Raw genomic sequence first — 18,851 nt, forward strand, 5'->3', positions numbered from 1 at the left:
GTGCTCAGTATGGCTTTGCTGGGTTGAGTCGATTGGATGATATTCACTGGGGTTTCGAAGAATGAGGGGGTATTTTACAGAAACCTAAAAAACTTTTAACAAGACTAGACAGGTAGATGTAGGAAAACATCCACAATGGTGTGGGACTCCAAAACCAGGGGTCATAGTGTAAGGATACGGGCTAAACCATTTGGGTCAGAGATGAGAAATTTCTTCTCCCAGAGCGAACCTGTGGGATTTGCTGACAGAGAGAGCAGTTGAGGCCAAAACATTCTTTTATTGTCAAGAAGGCGTTAGAATATAATGTTGCAGGTATAGCAAGGTGTAGAGAAAAGATCAACTTAATACGTGGTAGGATCATTCAAAAGTCTGATGGCAGCAGGGCAGAAACTGTTCTTGAGTTGGTTGGTACGTGACATCAAACTTTGGTATTTTTTTCCTGATGGAAGAAGGTGGACGAGAGTATGTCCAGGGTTCTTGGGGTCCTTAATTATGCTGGCTGCCTTCCCGAGGCAGTGGGAATTGCAGACAGAGTCAATGGATGGGAGGCTGGTTTGCGTGATGGACTGGGCTACATTCACAACCTTTTGTACTTTCCTGCTGTCTTGGGCAGAGTAGGCTCCTTACCAAGCTTTGATACAACCAGAAAGAGTGCTTTCTATGGTGCATCTGTAGAAGTTGGTGAGAGTCGCAGCTGACGTGCCAAATTTCCTTACTCTTCTGAGAAAGTAGAGTCATTGATGGGCTTTCTTAACTATAATGCTACCGTGCTGCCATGGCTGGCCGGGGGGCGGGGGGAAGGACAGGTTGTTGGTGATCTGTACACCTAAAAACTTGAAGCTCTTGTCCTTTCTACTTGGTTCCCATTGATGTAGACAGGGGCATGTTCTCCACTACGCCTCCTGAAGTCGATGACAATCTCCTTCGTTTTGTTGACATTGAGGGAGAGATTATTGTCGTCGCACCAGATTCTCTATCTCATTCCTGTACTCTGCCTCGTCATTGTTTGAAATCTGACCCACGAGGGTGGTGTCATCAGCAAATTTGAAAGTCGAGTTGGAGGGGAATTTGGCCACAGTCATAGATGTATAAGGAGTATAGTAGGGGGCTAAGGACACAGCCTTGTGGGGCACTGGTGTTGAGGATGATCGTGGAGGAGGTGGTATTGCCTATCCTTACTGATTGTGGCCTGTGGGGTAGAAAGTTCAGGATTCAGTCGCAGAGGTAGGAGCCGAGGCCACGGAGTTTGGAGATGAGTATGGTAGGAATGATGGTGTTGAAGGCTGAGTTGTAGTCGATAAATAGGAGTCTGACATAGGTGTCTTTGTTATCCAGGTGTCCCAGGGCAGAGTGCAGGCCATGGAGATGGCATCTGCTGTGGACCTGTTGCAGCGGTAGGCGAACTGTAGTGGATGAAGGCAATCCGGGAGGCTGGAGTTGATTTGTGCCATGACTAACCTTTTGAAGCACTTCATGATGATGGATGTCAGAGCCACTGGACGATAGTCATTAAGGCACGCTGCTTGGCTTTTTTTTTGGTAGAGGGATGATAGTCATTTTCTTGAAGCAGATAGGGACCTCAGATTGTTGTAAAGAGAGGTTGAAGATGTCTGCGCATACCTCCACCAGCTGATCCGCGCAAGTTGGATGATCAGCAATGATCATAATGAATGGTGGGGCAGGCTCGCAGAGCTGAATGGACGACTACTGCACCCATTTTTCTGTTTCTATATCTGGTGCTGTCAGTGGTTTATGGGTATCACATGGAGTGAATCAATTAGTTGAAGACTGGCATTTATGATGATGTGGACCAAGGAGGAGACCGAGCTGGATCATCCACTGAGCACTTATGGCTAAATGCTTCGAACATTTGCACCCATGCTGGGGTCTGAAGTCCTAAAAAATTTGTATGTCTGTGGCCCCACCACAGGGCCTGCTAGTTGTTTGATTGTCCACAGCCAGTCATGGCTGGATGTGGAAAAATTACAGACTTTTTTTGATCTAGTTTGTTTGTTGCAGAATTGTGTAGTTCAGTCTGTAGCTTCTTGCATCCACTTTTTAACCTGAATGTAGCCCGAAGCTTTACTGGTGCTGCTCCTCACATCTTGTTCTGCAATCCCCATGGAAGTCCCTGAATTGATCGTAATGGTAGACTGAGGGATATGCTAGACCATAAGGTTACCATTATTGGAGAATACAGTTCTGTTGCTGCTAGTACTCAGTGTTTCATGGATGTCCATTTTGATCTGTTTGTTCTGAGTATATGTTATTTAACATGGTAATTGTGCCACACAATACCATAAACATTTGCCTCCCTGGAAAAGTCTGATTTTTGTCTCCACAAGGAGTGTATCGTGGTCGCCTCTACCAGTTCTGTCATGGACAGATACTCTGCAGATGGTTGACGATTTTAAGAAAGTGATTGAGAAAACATCACAAAATGCTGGCCAACAAAATTGAGGCTTAAGTATTTTTTTGGTTATCTCGCCGCCTGCCCTATCTTGTAGCTAAGTCCTTAAGACCCTGGTCAGTATTGGAGCTGATGTCCCATCTGTAATATATTCTGTGCCCCTGCTACCCTCAGTACACTTCTAAATGATGCTCAAGATGGAGAAGGACTGAATCATCAGTTGAGAGGGCATGGTAGGTGGTAATCAGGTTTCTTTGTCTGTGTTTAACCTGATGCCATGAAACATCATGGGGTCCATAATCGATGTTGACACCTCAAGACCACTTCCTGCTGACTGTACTACTGTGCTGGCACCTCTTGTGGATTTGTCCTGCTGGTGGGTCAGGACTAACCACGGATGGTAATAGAGGAGTCTGGGATGTTGGCTGAATACAGTTTAACAATCCTGTGAGATAATGCACCCAACTTTGATACAATTTGTCAGATGTTAATAAGGAGAGATTTGCAGGATTGACTGAACTAGACACGCCTTTGTTGTCCTAATTAGATAAGAATCATAATATATATATAAAACAAAGAAATGAGATATAGAGAAACTGAATGCTAGTTTCAATATACTGTTAGTTGAGTTGGACATCCTTTAAGTTGCTTATTATGTTATTTTAACGTAAGATCATGTTACATTTTGGCAGGCATGAAGAAGAACGTCGCCGACGAGAGGAGGAAATGATGCGCCAGAGAGAGCAGGATGAATTGAGAAGGCAGCAAGAAGGGTATAAGCCCAACTACATGGACAGTGTAAGTACGAAAACCAGACTTGGGTGTGTGGCAGGAAAGTACTTACTTTAGACAAGTCCAGAATTTTAAAATTTATTATATAAAGGGTGGAAGCCTTTTTCCTTTCAAGATTGTCCCTTCTATAGTAAAGGTAAATGCTGGTGATCTGCAGTTTTTAGGGCTTATAATTTTATTGCTGTTTTGTTGCCATAATATTCTGCAAAGGAATCTAATCCTGACCATTTGCTTAATTTTAAACTATTTATTCTTGTTAAATATAATTGAATGTTTATCCATTATTTTTTAAAGTAGCACTTATTTCGGCTTCAATCCAGCATTTGAATTGAGTGTTTTCATTGTGACAGATGAAGATTTAATCTTGAGCAAATGCACTGATGAATTCTGTAATCATTTTTTAAAGGTTACACATTGAATGAAGTGCTTAAGTTGTACAACATATAGCTCCAATGCTTTACCAGTATCACCTCAACACTGAATTTTACTACTACCGTTTAAATCATTTTTTTAAAAATGCCACTTTTTTGATTTTATTTGGACAGCAGTGAACAGTCTCCCATGCTTTTAGACTAGATGTGATGTTATGAATTGCTTTTTTACACTCTCATTCTTAGGATGCAAATGTGCATTAGTGTTTTATTTTATACCACTGATGTCGCAACAGTGAAATTAATGCACTTTTTTGCATTGTAGACTAGCTTGCATAAACAATTGACTTATGCATACTCTTGTTACCATTGAAATCTCATATTTTCTTTCAGTTTAATGTTGTTATTTGTTCTGGACATATTACTCCAACTTTGGAGATTCCTCTGTTGGTAATCTTTTTTTTAAAAACCTCCAGTATATTCAGTGCATTTCTGTAAATAGAGTAAATAATATCATGGACAGTGCTAAGCTACCAGCAATGAGTCTCGTGATGATGAAAGACCTAGAAATTAATTTTAAAAGCTAATATTGGATTTTTCGGTGATGTACAATAATGCCTAAATATAGAGAACGGGGAATTTTTTTTAATTCATCTATCACCACTGTGTCGGTGAGAATTCAAAGATTCCTCCTTCTTCTTCTATCTTGTATGTTAGTAAAGGACTGGAAGTAGTTCATTATGCCCCTCGAGTCTCCTCTGCCATTCAATGCAAGTCTAACAGGTTTGTTTCGTATCACTAGCTTTCGAAGCGCAGCTCCTTCATTCTGATGAAGGAGCTGTGCTCCGAAAGTTAGTGATTCAAAACAAACCTGTTGGACTTTAACCTGGTGTTGTAAGACTTCTTACTGTGCCCGCCCCAGTCCAACGCCCGCATCTCCGCATCATTCACTGCAAGATCATGGCCAATGTGTTGTGTTTTCAATTCCACATACTCATCAAACATGATTAATCTATGATTCACATGCCTAACAAGAATCTCAATTTCCATCTTTAAAATATTCAATGACCCCCACTCTCACCTCCACTATCTTCTCTCTCCTGAAGCAGAGAGTTCCAGACTTGCACAACCCACTTTAGAGAAAAACATTCTCCTGATCTCTGTCCAAAAGGACATTTCCTAATTTTAAAACCCTGCTCCCTTGTTGTGGATTCACCCAGAAGAGGAAACATCCTTTTAAATCTACCTTGTCAAGACTTTTCAGGATTTTGTATACTTTTGTCAAGTCACTCTTCTCTTTTCTAAACTCCAATGTAAACAAACCCAGCCTTCCCTCGTAATGCAACCTGCTCATTCCTGGCATCAATCTAGTAAACCTTCTCTGAACCAGTAGATCAATACTGTATTTGAGATATGGTCTCACCAATGTCCTGGATAACTGAAACATAATATCCTTACTTTTATGTTCAATTCCTCTCCCAATAAAGGATAGCCTCCTTAATTACGTGTTTGCCTGCATGTTAATATTTTGCGATTCATGCATTACAGCATCTCAATTTCTTTGCACCTCAGAATTCTGTAATTGTTCTCCCTTTAAGTAATAAATTTTTAAAATTCAGCCCCAAAGTGAACACCTTCAAACTTTCCCACATTATACTCCTGCCAGATTTTTGCCCACTCAGTCAAACTACCTATATGCCTCGACAATTTCCTTGTGTTATCTTCATAACTTGCGTTCCTACCTATCTTTGGGTCATCTGTAAACATGGCTATTTGTTCACTCCCCACTCCCCTCCCCATCTAAGTCATTGATACAAATTGTAACAAAGTTGAGATTTTAGCACAGACTGCTGCAGAACTACACTCATCACAATCATCACAATTGGGCAGCACGGTAGCATTGTGGATAGCACAAATGCTTCACAGCTCCAGGGTCCCAGGTTCGATTTCGACTTGGGTCACTGTTTATGCGGAGTCTGCACATCCTCCCTGTGTGTGCGTGGGTTTCCTCCGGGTGCTCCAGTTTCCTCCCACAGTCCAAAGGTGTGCAGGTTAGGTGGATTGGCCATGATAAATTGCCCTTAGTGTCCAAAATTGCCCTTAGTGTTGGGTGGGGTTGCTGGGTTATGGGAATAGGGTGGAGGTGTTGACCTTGGGTAGGGTGCTCTTTCCAAGAGCCGGTGTGGACTCGATGGGCCGAATGGCCTCCTTCTGCACTGTAAATTCTATGAAATCTTGCCAATCAGAAAAAGATCCATTTATGCTTGCACTCGCCAGCCAGCCAATCTTCTCCGTGTTCTCGCCTGCACCATGAGCTTTTATTTTACGCAGTAACATTTGATGTGGCACCTTATCAAATTCCTTCTGGAAATCTAAGCACAGTGCATTAAAGAACTTTAGTAAATTGGTTAAACACGATTTCCCTTTTCACAAAACCTTGCTGACTCTTCCTGATTACCTTGTTTACAAGTACCCAGCTCTAATCTCTTTTTAATCTATTCTCACACCTTCTCCACAACAGATTTCAAACTAACTGGCCTATAGTTTCCTGTTGTCTGCCTCCCTCTTTTCATGAATGGAGGGTCACACTTGATGCTTTCCAGGATTTAGCACATTGGAAAATTAACATTGACACATCTACTGCCTCAGGAGCCATTTCTTTTAAGACCCTGAGATGAAGTCCATCTGGGACTTGACAGCCCTCCGCTCCATTAAATATTTGTTAATTTCATCTGCCATTTCCTTACTATCTACTATTAAGTCTACATTGTCACTCCCGAAAGGACCAACGTTCTTTATTTACTGTTTTCTTTTATAAATAGCCATAGAAACTCTTGCTATCCATTTTCACATTTCGTACCAGCTTCCTCTCATGATCTAATTTATTCTGGTGAATCTTTTAATCATTTTATGCAGTTCTTTTAAGTTCTGACCTGCCACTTATTTTTGTGCAGGGTTACATGCTTTTTCCTTAAGTTTGGTACCTTCCTTGAATGGTGGAGGTATGGGGATGATATTGGGAAGGTGGTTCTGAGAGTGGCTGGGGGGTTTCTGGGGAAGTGGGAGGGGGGGGGGGGGGTGGAGGATGGTGAGGTGGGAGGGTTGGTTGGCTGATGGTGACTAAGATTAGGGCTGCATCAAAGGTGCATCGGTCCAAACCGCATTCACGCCGGGGGGAGGGAGGGAGAGGGAGAGGGGGAGGGAGAGTATTAGTTCTTTTCGCCAGTACACGATGTGTATTCTTGGATTAACGCTTTTGCAATGGGGAAGACGCTGCTGGCCGGGGTGAGAAAGGCAGGATATTCAACGATTTGTTATCCTGGACCATTGGGTCGATGTGGTTCTGGAAAAGGAGCTGACACAGGTCTGCGTGGAGGTTGGACATGGGGTTGTTGGCAGACCCAATCTTTTGTGCCAAAATGGGAAAGGTGATTTGAGGACTATGTAGTGTTTAATAGGAATGGGGAAGTAGTAGTGAGGGGCGTAGCCTTCTCATTTAAGGCTCAGGTAGACAGAGAGGCAAGAGAGAAGCGGCAGCGGTTGGTAGAGGAAATTTGGAAGTGGGTGGAAGTTATGCGTAAGATCTGAACAGGCGGCGTAGTGTGGTGACCAGGGGATTTTCACAGTAACTTCATTGCAGTGTTAATGTAAGCCTACTTGTGACACCAAAAGATGTTTATTATACTCTATTCCTTTAGTTATAAATGCTAACATTTCAGTAACTTTCTTTATTATCTGATGTACCTCATGCTAGTTTTCCACCGTGAAGACTGAGGCAAAATATTGATTTAGCGTCTTTGCCTTTCCTGTGTTCCCCATGACTAACTCTCCAGTTTCATCTTCCAAGGGACCAACAGGGGGGCTGGTTTAGCACAGTGGGCTAAATATCTGGCTTGCAATGCAGAACAATGCCAGCAGCGCGGGTTCAATTCCTGTACCGGCCTCCTCGAACAGGCGCCGGAATGTGGTGACTGGGGACTTTTCACAGTAACTTGATTGAAGCCTACTTGTGACAAAAGGTTGTTATTATTATGATGATTATTATTCACCATAGCGAGCGACTCTCTTCCCTTTTATGTAATTATAGAAGCTTTTGCTATCCTTTTTGATATTTTGCGTTGGTTTTCTTTCGGAATTTACCTTGTTCTTTTTATTACTGTTTTAGTATCCCTTTATTTATGTTTGAAAGTTTCCCAATCTTCCAGCCTGTCACTGGCTTTTGCAACATGATGTACATTAGTTTTTGTCTTTTTGTAGTCCGTTACCTCCTTTTTTAGCCATGGACGTTTTTTTTTTTACCATCTTTCTTCCTCATGAGGAGTTGATTATCTCCTTAAACAACTGCCACTGCCCATCGGCTGTCCTACCTTTTAGCCTTCCTGTCCACTCTACACGGGCCAAATCTGTCCTCATGCCAATGTCATTTCCTTTGTTTAATTCCAGAATGGAAGTGTGGGACTCAACTTTCTTGCCCCCCAACTGAATTTTGTATTTCTACCATACTATGGTCACTACTCCCTGGAGGATCCTTAACTATGAGGTCATTAATTAATCCCTCTTCATTACACAGTACCAAATCCAGAGACTGGTTGATTCCCCAATATGCTGTTTCAAGAAACAATCTCTAATGTGTTCAATGAACTCTTGTCTCCAAGCTATCCGTGTCAATTTGATTCTTCCAATCTATGTGCATATTAAAATCACCCATGATCATTGCTGTACCTTTCTTGCAAGCCGCCAATATTTCCTGATTTATCCTGTGCCCTACTGCAGAACTACTGTTGGGGACCTTTAGATTACGCCTCCCAATGACTTTTTCCCTTTGTACATAGTACATACAATGCAGAAGGAAGCCATTCGGTCCATCGAGTCTGCACCAACCCACTTAAGCCCTCACTTCCATCCTGTCCCTGTAACCCAATAACCCTCTCCTAACCTTTTAAGGGCAATTTATCATGGCCAGTCAACCTAACCTGCACGTCTTTGGACTGTGGGAGGAAACTGAAGCACCCGGAGGAAACCCACGCAGACACAGGGAGAACGTGCAGACTCCGCACAGGCAGTGACCCAAACCGGAATCGAACCTGGGACCCTGGCGCTGTGAAGCCATAGTGCTATCCACTTGTGCTACTGTGCTGCCCAAATTTCTTATTTCTACCCAGACTGGTTCCACGTCTTGATCTCCAGTACTTATGTCATTTCTCATCACAGCGCTGATCCCTTTCCTCACCAGCTAAGCTACACCACCTCCTTTTCCTTTCCTTCTATTTTTTCAAAAAAAATGGATACCTTTAATATGCAATTGCCAGGCATAGTCTCCCTGTAACCATGTTTCGGTAATCACCACCAAATCATACCCTTTCGTTTCTATTTGCACTGTTACCTCAATACGTTTGTTCCAAATGCTTTGTGCATTTAGATATAAAGCTTGTAAATTTTTTCCACTATTAAATTTCCCTACTCTTCTATAATTCCTTGGTGCATAGAGACAGTCATCCGTTCAGTCCCTCACCTCACCTTTATTTTCTGGTAACCATCCGCCACATCGCTTAACCTGTGGCCACATTGCTTAACCTGTACTCTTACCTCTTCCTTTAATTTGGGTTTCCTCATTTCCCCTACAACAGATGAAGACCGTCCCATCAGAACAGGTCCCTTCTTCCTCAGTACTGGTGCCAATGTCCCATGAACTCAAACCCATTTCTTCCACGCCAATCTTTGAGCCCCGCATTTACCCTGTGCCAATTAGCTTGTCACTCACGTAGTAATCCAGAGATTATTACCTTCTTCGATTCTGCTTTTTAATTTAACTCCTAGCTGTTTGCGCTCCCTGAGCAGGACCTCTGTCCTTATTCTACCTATGTCGTTGGACCACGACAACTGGATCTTTACCCTCCCACCTCAAGTTCCTCTGTAGCCCAGATGAGATATCCCGAACCCATGCATCAGGTAGGTAACACAATCTTTGGGATCCTCGATCCTTGTCACAGAGAACAGTTGGGATTGCAGGCCCCACTGGCAATGGCACTGCTCCAATTTGCCCCAAGGAAGTACGCGCGGAACCAGGTGGTGGTGGCCACGCTGAAAATATTGAGGCAATTTCAACAGCACTTTAGGGCGGGGGCAGCGTCAAAGTTGATGCTGATTCGAGGGAACCATGGGTTTGAACCAGGGAGGATGGATGCAAGGTTTGGGGGATGGGAGGAGTGAGGGGTGATGGAAATGAACGACTTATTTTTAGACCCTGTGGTCACCCGGTTACAGAAAGGATATTATTAAACTAGAAAGTGTGCAGAAAAGATTTACTAGGATGCTACCAGGACTTGATGGTTTGAGGCTGGATAGACCGGGATTTTTTTTCCCTTGAGCGCAGGAGGCTTCGGGGTGATCTTAAAGAAGTCTATTAAATAATATGGGGAATAGATAGGTAAATAGTCAACATCTTTTCCCAAAGGTAGGGGAGTCTAAAACTAGATGGTGTAGGTTTAAGGTGAGAGGGGAGAGATAGAAAATGATCCAGAGGGGCAATTGTTTCCCACAGAGGGTGGTGAATGTCTGGAATGAGCAGTAGTAGAGGCAGGTACAATTTTGTCTTTTAAAAACTATTTAGACAGTTATATGGGTATGGTGGGTATCAAGGGATATGGGCCAAATACGGGCAATTGGGACTAGCTTGCATGGCCAAGTTGAGCCGAAGGACCTGTTTCCATGCTGGAAACCTCTGACTCTAAGGACAATTTGCAAATTTGGTAGAAGTTTGGGATCCCGTTAAGGGACCTTTTCAGGTCTATGCATGTGTTGAATTTCACGAAAAAGTTTTTACGACTTTTCAGTAGCACTGCACTCCTCGTTGCTGGAGGAGGTGTTGTTGGGGTTGGAGTGGGGAGGTCATCTCTGGAAGGATCTCGGAGGAGGATGTGGCGTCTCTGAAGGGAGTTAAAACCAAGTAGGAGGCAGAGCTGGGGATAGCACTGGAGGGGGAGGGGTGTTGTGGCCTGAGGTGTTGCAGAGGGTGAATGCCTCAACCTCATGCTGAGGCTGGGGTTGATGTAGCTAAAGGTTGTGCACAGAGCGCACCTGACAAAGTTGAAGATGAACCGGTTATTTGAGGGGGGTGGGGGATATTTGTGAGTGGTGTGGGAGGGGAGGGGCCAATCAGGTACATATGTTCTGTCCGAAGTTGGAGAAATTCTGGAGGTCGTTCTTCGGAGGCACCAGGTCAGCGATCTTGCTTGTGGATTTAGAGGCCAGTTCCCTGGCAGCCATATTTGGCTTGTTGGAATTCAGAGGGGAGCGGGGGCAGATGTTTTAGCCATCGCCATAGTGCGGTGGAATCTGAGTAATTAAATTAAACAGGAGAACGGTATATTTCTGATTTGAAAACAGGTTAAAGTATATGAGGAACAAGTAGGAAGATGGATTTGAGACCAGGAGGAGATCAGCCATGATCTGATTGAATACTGAAGCAGGCTCGAAGGGCTGAATTATCTCCTTCTCCTAATTACTATGTTCTTTTCAGCAAAAACATTTGTGTTGTCTTTGTTCAGGTGCAATCCATCCATCATGTGCAGGAGTCCATTCCCCAAGAACATCCCAATGTCCAGGAATCTGAAATCCTCCCTCCTTCATGCATGCTCCATTATACCTTTTCAACTGCATTATTTTCATGTTACTGTATACGGGGACTGGGACTACTCGAGATGACAGTTTGAGGCCTGATTGTTTTTTGTTTTTTTTTCCATTGACCTTTTTCTACCTATGTCATTAGTTCCATTGTGAGCTATTCCCCTTCTTGCGGGATGTCCTGTTCCTACTCGATGACATCCTTTACCACGGCAAAACACCATTCAGAAATCTCTCTTGTGATCACAGAAATGCCTGTCCCTGCCTACAGTTATCAAATCACATATGACTACTGCATTTCCACTCTCAGTTCTCCTCCATTCAGTAAAATCTCCCATGTTGCCAGAGGTTTGATTCTTACTGCATTCCTTCAAGGAGTCAATGTTTCCTGTATTCCAAATTGAAAACAGCAAATGCTCCTATCCTACCCTGTCTGACGGTCACCCAATCCCTCACCACCTGCAGCTGTGGAGTAATTCCATGTTGGAAATCCATTGTGGAAAGTCCTATATTCCCAGATGCACGCGGGCGATTGGAACTTAGTTCAAGCAACTTGTGCCTGTGCAGTGAATCCCAGCCGGCCTGCCCTCATAATGGATGCACAGACCTCTGATTCACTAAGACCCTTTCCAACAAAGTGCTTGAAGGAACTTTGTCTAAGAAACTCAAACAATGACCTGAAAACCTGAGCTCTGAAATAATGAAAAGCCAACTAAAGGCATCTTTGACTTATCTTTTGATTATTGATCATTAAGTGGAAACAAGTGAAAGCAATTGTGAGCTTTAATTATTTCTATTTGGACTTGTGTCAAAATAACTTTTTGGTTGATATACTCACTACTTCCACCTCTATCCATAATGCTATAATTTCAGAAAAGAGTAAAACTGTTTCCAAACTGGAGCTTTTGCGGTTTATGTGCACCTGTGTTCAAGTTGAATTATTTTTGCTGGCAAAGTACTCAACCAATTTGCTGTAAAGTGACCTTGCCAAGACACCTTTGATAGCACCTCCCAAATGTAAACCACCTAGAAAGATAAGGGCAGCAGCCACTTGCTAACAACACCTGCTACAACCATTCTAACTTGAAACTATATCATTTCCTTCAGAGCTGCTGTGTCAAAATCCTGGAATTCCCTTCCTAACAGCACTCTGGATGTACCTGCACCATATGGACCGCAATGGTTCAAGGTGACTCAGCACCTCAGTGAGTTTAAAATGGCCAATAAATATCACCTTGCTAGCGATGCTCACATCTCTAGAATAGATATGTTTTTTAAAAACACTGCCGAATTGTGTACATCTTCAGAAAATAGAAAGTTGATTGGATTTTGTTTATTGTCACGTGTACCGAGGTACAGTGAAAAGTATTTTTCCGTGAGCAGCTCAACAGATCGTTAAGTACATGAAAAGAAAATACATAATAGGGCAACATAAGGTACACTATGTAACTACATAAACACCAGCATCACGGTAGCATGGTGGTTAGCATAAATGCTTCACAGCTCCAGGGTCCCAGGTTCGATTCCCGGCTGGGTCACTGTCTGTGCGGAGTCTGCACGTCCTCCCCGTGTGTGCGTGGGTTTCCTCCGGGTGCTCCGGTTTCCTCCCACAGTCCAAAGATGTGCGGGTTAGGTGGATTGGCCATGCTAAATTGCCCGTAGTGTCCTGTAAGGTTAGGGGGGGATTGTTGGGTTACGGGTATAGGGTGGATATGTGGGTTTGAGTAGGGTGATCATTGCTCGGCACAACATCGAGGGCCGAAGGGCCTGTTCTGTGCTGTACTGTTCTATGTTCTATCAGGTGAAGCATACAGGGGTGCAGTGTTAATCAGATCCGTCCATAAGAGGGTCGTTTAGGAGTCTGGTAACAGCGGGGAAGATTGGTGCTGTTTGTGCTATAACTTGGTGGAATGAGAAACATTTACACGTGTTAAGTCATAAATATTTAAAACATCTGCAAATAAATCTGATTGTTTTGCAGTGGCTACAAAAATTAAATTCCTTAGCTCAGTATTTTGAAACTGATAACCATGGCTATGAAACAGTGTGATAGAGAGGTAGGAAAGAAGAAGGAATAAGTAGTTATGATTTTGAGTAGCTCCCTTTGGTTACATAGCTTTCGGAAATTTATTCAAGGACTCCTTCGTGGGAATCGGCTGACTAATAATATTTTAGTTGATCTTTTCTTATGTTAAAGAAGGAATTCCATGACTGGTTCACACCAATGCTTAAATCCTAGTCATGAAACAATTGTGCTTCCGAGCACTGAATCAAATTGCAATATATTTATACATTGTATATGTTTTACCAAATTAACATAATGCTGCAATTGCAATCCAGAAAGTGAAACTGTCAAGTCTATTTTGGTAGATCTTCAGAAAATGTTGTGCTTTTACAGTTTGCCTGTGAGAAATTGTTGAGATTGCAGTTGTAAACCTGAGTCCTGTCATTGCATAAAGCATTGGAAATGCAAACTGATCCATGGATATGTATTTGGTGTTAAACTGGAAATTTGATACAGTTGCATGGAAGATAGTCATTAAATTTGTATTTGTTTGTTTACATGTTGTAAATGAACATAATTGATAGTTAACACAATGATTAGCAATTGATTTGGTTCAAGTAACAGGTAATCTGTGTTTTAGTACCCATAAAATTATTTAATAAATTGTAGTATACAATTGGATTATGGCCGGTCATAATGCTCTTGATCAAGGGTCAAATATTTGAGTTGACCAATGCCTGGGTGGCCCACGATTTCGGCATAGCTCTGAAAGTTTGTGGGATTAGCCTTGCCTATTGTCTTGCAAAAAGTAGCAAGATAAAACCTAAAGCAGAAAATTTGGATACCAGCCTTGGTTCAAGAGCTTTTGGTTCTGGGTGTCTCCACTGTTTGCGCACTCAGTTTAATTGCTAGTTTTGTGTGCTGACCGGTCAGGACAGGACTACCAACAAGGCTGCCAACATGAGCTACTCAACTGTCAACCCAAGCGACTGGACTTTAAAGGATTGGTGGGCCTTCTAATAAGTTTTGGATTCCATGACATCAAATCTATTCCAGTTTGTGTGCTCTTTGGCTTCCCAGTTCCAACTGCCCTGTTACCTGATGTAATTCTGTGCCACGTCCTCACAACAGAACAAAGGAAGTACAGATTTGGCCCTAATTTAAGGAACCGTGGTGGCTAAAGAAGTTGTATGCTTCCAGATTGAAGGGGGAAGAGGGTAACAAAGCTCTATTAATGGCACCCTTTCATGAAAGTGGTAGTGCCACTGAGAGCTGACTAATGTCAAAGATCCAGATTTGTTACAACTGAAGCAACGTTAGCTATGCTTGTCTTTATTCTGCAAAAGTCTAGAGCATTTCATAACAGCAAGTTGTACTGGGAGCTGTGAGTTTGGGAGAATATTCTGTCGTTAAGGAATCTTAATAGTTCCCTTGGTTGAATTTTTCTCCATTTCTGTTTAAAACTGCAGTACCCACAGTTTTGGATTCCCTCAGGATAAGTCCAAGAGTTTAAGAAATGTTCAAACGCATCCCCAAATTAAAATTCCTGAAAGGCTCCTATACGACCTCTCCATTGGGAATCCGTAATTCCTTTAGATAGATATCTTCATAATACAAGTTCGGTAGCTCTGCCTGCCTGGAGCGTCGGTGTTATTTTTAATATTCAGCTATTGCTTTGAACAAGTCCATGTTTGCTGATCTTCCAGACATTCATTTGTAGTCTTGGAAGAATTTAGATGAAAAACTACTTGCAAACACCATTTTGCAGTCAATTTGGATAAAGCTCTTCACACACAGCATGATTTTGAACAATGGTATAATCTCTGAATTAAGGATTACTTGTACATGAACTGATGCCTGAGATCAGTAATCTTGCACCATCTCTGACAACTGATCAAATTCTGCTATTTCACGAAATGGGTGGTTTATGATGTTCTAATGCTCAAAAAATTGGGAAGATATCTGTGGGCAGCACGGTAGCACAAGTGGATAGCATTGCACTGTGGCTTCACAGCGCCAGGGTCCCAGGTTCGATTCCCCGCTGGGTCACTGTCTGTGCGGAGTCTGCATGTTCTCCCCGTGTCTGCATGGGTTTCCTCCGGGTGCTCCGGTTTTCTCCCACAGTCTGAAGACGTGCGGTTTAGGTGGATTGGCATGATAAATTGCCCTCGGTGACCAAAAAAGGTTAGATGGGGTTATTGGGTTACGGGGATAGGGTGGAAGCGAGGGCTTAAGTGGGTCGGTGCAGACTCGATGGGCCAAATAGCCTCCTTCCACACTGTATGTTCTATGTTCTAATTGAGCACGATATTTGGAAAGGTAAGTTTCAGGTTGGTAATGCACTGCCTTTCAGCATTCATCATTGGATGGGGCTGGCAGTTTGACTGCAAAAGGTTTCACATTTGACCTCAAACAGCTCGGAGTCGATTTTAGGGTTGCAATTACCTGTGCAGCTTGAATGAACTATACATGCCTATATTTTCAATGGAGCAAGTTCTTTAGAATCTTTGTAAGTACATGCTGGCTTTGTTACTGCTAATTCAGAACTGCAGTTCAAAAATATCTGCACAGTTGGTGATTGTTATCCTCATGGGGCTTGTTGCTAATTGATATAAGTATAATATAATAGATGTAAGAAAAATATTTCCAGGAAGTATGGTGTGTTTTACATCAACTTAAAAATAAGCACATTGAAGCAAGCGAATGTTTACCGACATCCTTAAAAGGAGGCTATAATTGTATTGTCATCATTTTTGGCTATTCTACATATGTTCCCAGAATTAAAATTTTGAGCTTGTCGTCTTCCATACAATTAAGATCTATGAAAGATTTGTGTATTTAGAATGTATATAATAACACATTGCATGTCTATTAAATTAATTACTCCATGTTTGAATCCCTCCAATCAGGTTTCCGCCCCTGCCACAGTACCGAAACATCTCTTATCAAAGTTACAAATGACATCCTATGTGGCTGTGTCCAAGGTAAAATTTCCCTCATCATTTCGACCTGTCTGCAGCCTTTGACACAGTTGACAACACCAAACTTCTCCAATGCCTCTGCACTTTCGTCCAGCTGGGAGGCATTGCTCTCACCTAGTTCTATTCTTATCTACCTAATTGTTGCCAGTGAATCACTTGCAAGGCTTCTCTTCCTGTTTCTGCGCTGTTACCTCTGATATCCCCCAAGGATTTATCTTTACCCCCTCCTATTTGACAATGCATTGGTTTTCACATGTGCTGATGATACCCAGCTGTACCTCACCACCACCTTTCTTGGCTTCTGCGCTGTTGTTAAATTATCAGACTACTTATCCAGCAATAGATAAGCAAACATTTCCCTCAATTGAACATTGCAGAAGACTGAAGCCATTAATTTTGGTCACTGCTTCCAACTCTAGCTACCAACATCCCTCCCCTGACAAATACCTGAGATTAACGCAATTTGTTCTCTCTCTTAGTATCATATTTCACCCTGATATGTGCGTCTGACTTCATTCGGGCCACCACTAAGACTGTCTATTTTGACCTCTGTATCCTCGTCCCTGCCTCCCCTCATTTGCTGCTGAAACCATCAGTCATGCTTTTGACACCTTGAAACTTGACTATTCTAACGTACTTCTTACTGGTCTCATGTTTTGCCTTCCGTAAACTTGCGGTCATCCAAAAGTCTGCTGCTCGTGTCTTAATTAGCAGAAAGTACCGTTCCCCCATCAACTATATGCTTTATTTCCAGTCAAACAGTGACGGGAACATTTCAAACATTTTAAAAATTCTCATGATTGTTTTCAAATCCCTCCGTGACATCCTTTCACTTGAAAGCTAATCTCCTCTGGTTCTACAAATCTCTGATATCTGTGCTATTCTAATTCTGGCATCCATTTCATGCCCGGTTTTATTTGCTCCATCATCGATGGCTGTGCTTCAGTTGCCCGAGTTCCAAGCTCTAAATACCTCTCCTGCTCTGCTCTGCCTCTCTTTCTCGCTTTCTGCCTTTAAGACGCCATTCAAAACCGTAATTCTTTAACCAAGCTTTTAGTCATCTGACCTATTTCTCCTTGCGTGGCTCGGTGTCAAAATTTGTTTTATAATGCTTCTGTTAAGTACCTTGCAGGTGCTAAATAAATACAAGCTATTAACATTCAATATTAATTTGACACAGCAGAATTTCGAAGTGAAATTGTATTGCCTTAGATTATTATTTACAGTGATATGGCATTAATCAAAATATACAGGATTTATCTGACAATAAACCTTCAGTTGATGATCAGTGTATGCTCAACTTAGTGTAAAGCCAGTACCGAACAGAACTGTTTTTGAATTGCTTTGGACATCATAATGAAAAAGATGAGCTCTTCTTAGAAAGTACTTTTAAAATCTGGTGGCATAATTGAAACTCTTAAGAATTATACTATTCTCAACAGCCAACTAAGAAAGAAAACAGTTGCTAAGTTCTGATAATTGGGACACTAAAGGATTTTGCAATATAGACGTATAACAGTGACAGTGCACATCGACGTTAATAACAACTTTACTTGGTATCTTCTTTCTAAAGCTGAGGAATCTTTTAATGTGCCAAAGGTAGTGTACTGCTGGCGCTTTCACTGTTAACATTTATAATTTGTTTCCTCAAAGTAGTTTTAAGTATATAATCCTAAGTTAGGACTCCGTCTATGGCAAAATACAAGAGCTGACACCTGATTATTCCATTTCTCTGACTTATAATATCTACAAACTGGGAAATAGCACACAATACATCTCACCTCCAGATCCGGTGGAAACTTGGAACCAATGTTGCTAAGTTAGCATTAGGCTATTTGGAATTTTGAATAATTCTTGGCATATCAATTTAAGTAATCTTGCTCCTTGAGTAGGTTTATAGACCATACTCGATCTTCTAAATCCTGATCTGTTGATTTCTTTTCCACTGTGTCATAACATTGCATTAAACTCTCCATGGTCACTAAATATGATGGTAAGTGCAGGTGCATTGTTGTAAATCCATCATGAATTTAAAATGAATACTTTTTGCATTACAGATATTTAATTGACTAGTACTGAAGTCAGGAGTGTCTCTTCTGAATATTCGTATTACAGATCATAATCTTCTGAACCAGGATATTTAATATTATGCCCTAATGAACCATTTTTAAAGCAATGTAGCAATTAATTTCAATTGCCAACAAAATGATCTTGCGTACCAATTTATAAAGGCATAAAAGGTGTCCATTGGGCAAAGAAGGTTACTGCAGAATTAATGCGGCAGTACTGTAGAATTAATGACTGTTTTAATCAATAAAGTGGTTTATTATTTTAAGTCCCTGGATATTCTAATTTTGCACTGCTCGTTTTAAACCTTGGAGTGGTCATATATCAGCAGAGTAAAACACTTTTTCGCCTTTGTTGTTTTTGTATCTGCTGAATTAATGCCTCAGGTAAAATCTGTACTCCCTTTCTGAAAGGTACTGTTTCAAAGAAGAATGTTTCTATAGAAAAGCACTCTGTAGGTTACCATAAACCACTGACCGTCTTGCAAAATATGTGGAAGTATCTGCTTGTGGTTTTCAAAGCCAAATTCGATTACGCTATTCCTAAAATGTGATCAAGAATTTTTGTTTCTGAACCAATACAAATATAGTCACCGGGTGAAT

The 18,851-nt window shown here is 41.9% G+C and overlaps 1 protein-coding gene across 9 annotated transcripts in view; it reads left to right on the forward strand.

Moving 5' to 3' along the window:
• The window catches only part of pspc1 (paraspeckle component 1), a 145,798-nt gene that overhangs the window by 44,764 nt on the left and 82,183 nt on the right, over window positions 1-18,851 (forward strand). For 7 of the 9 annotated variants that reach the window (XR_005463141.1, XR_005463142.1, XM_038817988.1 and 4 more), the window contains 2 exons: window positions 3,103-3,208; window positions 16,111-16,185. Coding sequence is in view for 7 of the 9 variants with exons in the window: in XM_038817988.1 (XP_038673916.1) it covers window positions 3,103-3,208; window positions 16,111-16,185 (181 nt within the window). In the remaining 2 variants the exon portion in view is untranslated. The remainder of the gene's footprint in view (window positions 1-3,102; window positions 3,209-16,110; window positions 16,186-18,851) is intronic. The other 2 variants (XM_038817985.1, XM_038817986.1) reach the window with 1 other exon arrangement.

Source organism: Scyliorhinus canicula, chromosome 14 (genome assembly GCF_902713615.1).
Source record: "Scyliorhinus canicula chromosome 14, sScyCan1.1, whole genome shotgun sequence".
Taxonomy (NCBI): domain Eukaryota; kingdom Metazoa; phylum Chordata; class Chondrichthyes; order Carcharhiniformes; family Scyliorhinidae; genus Scyliorhinus; species Scyliorhinus canicula.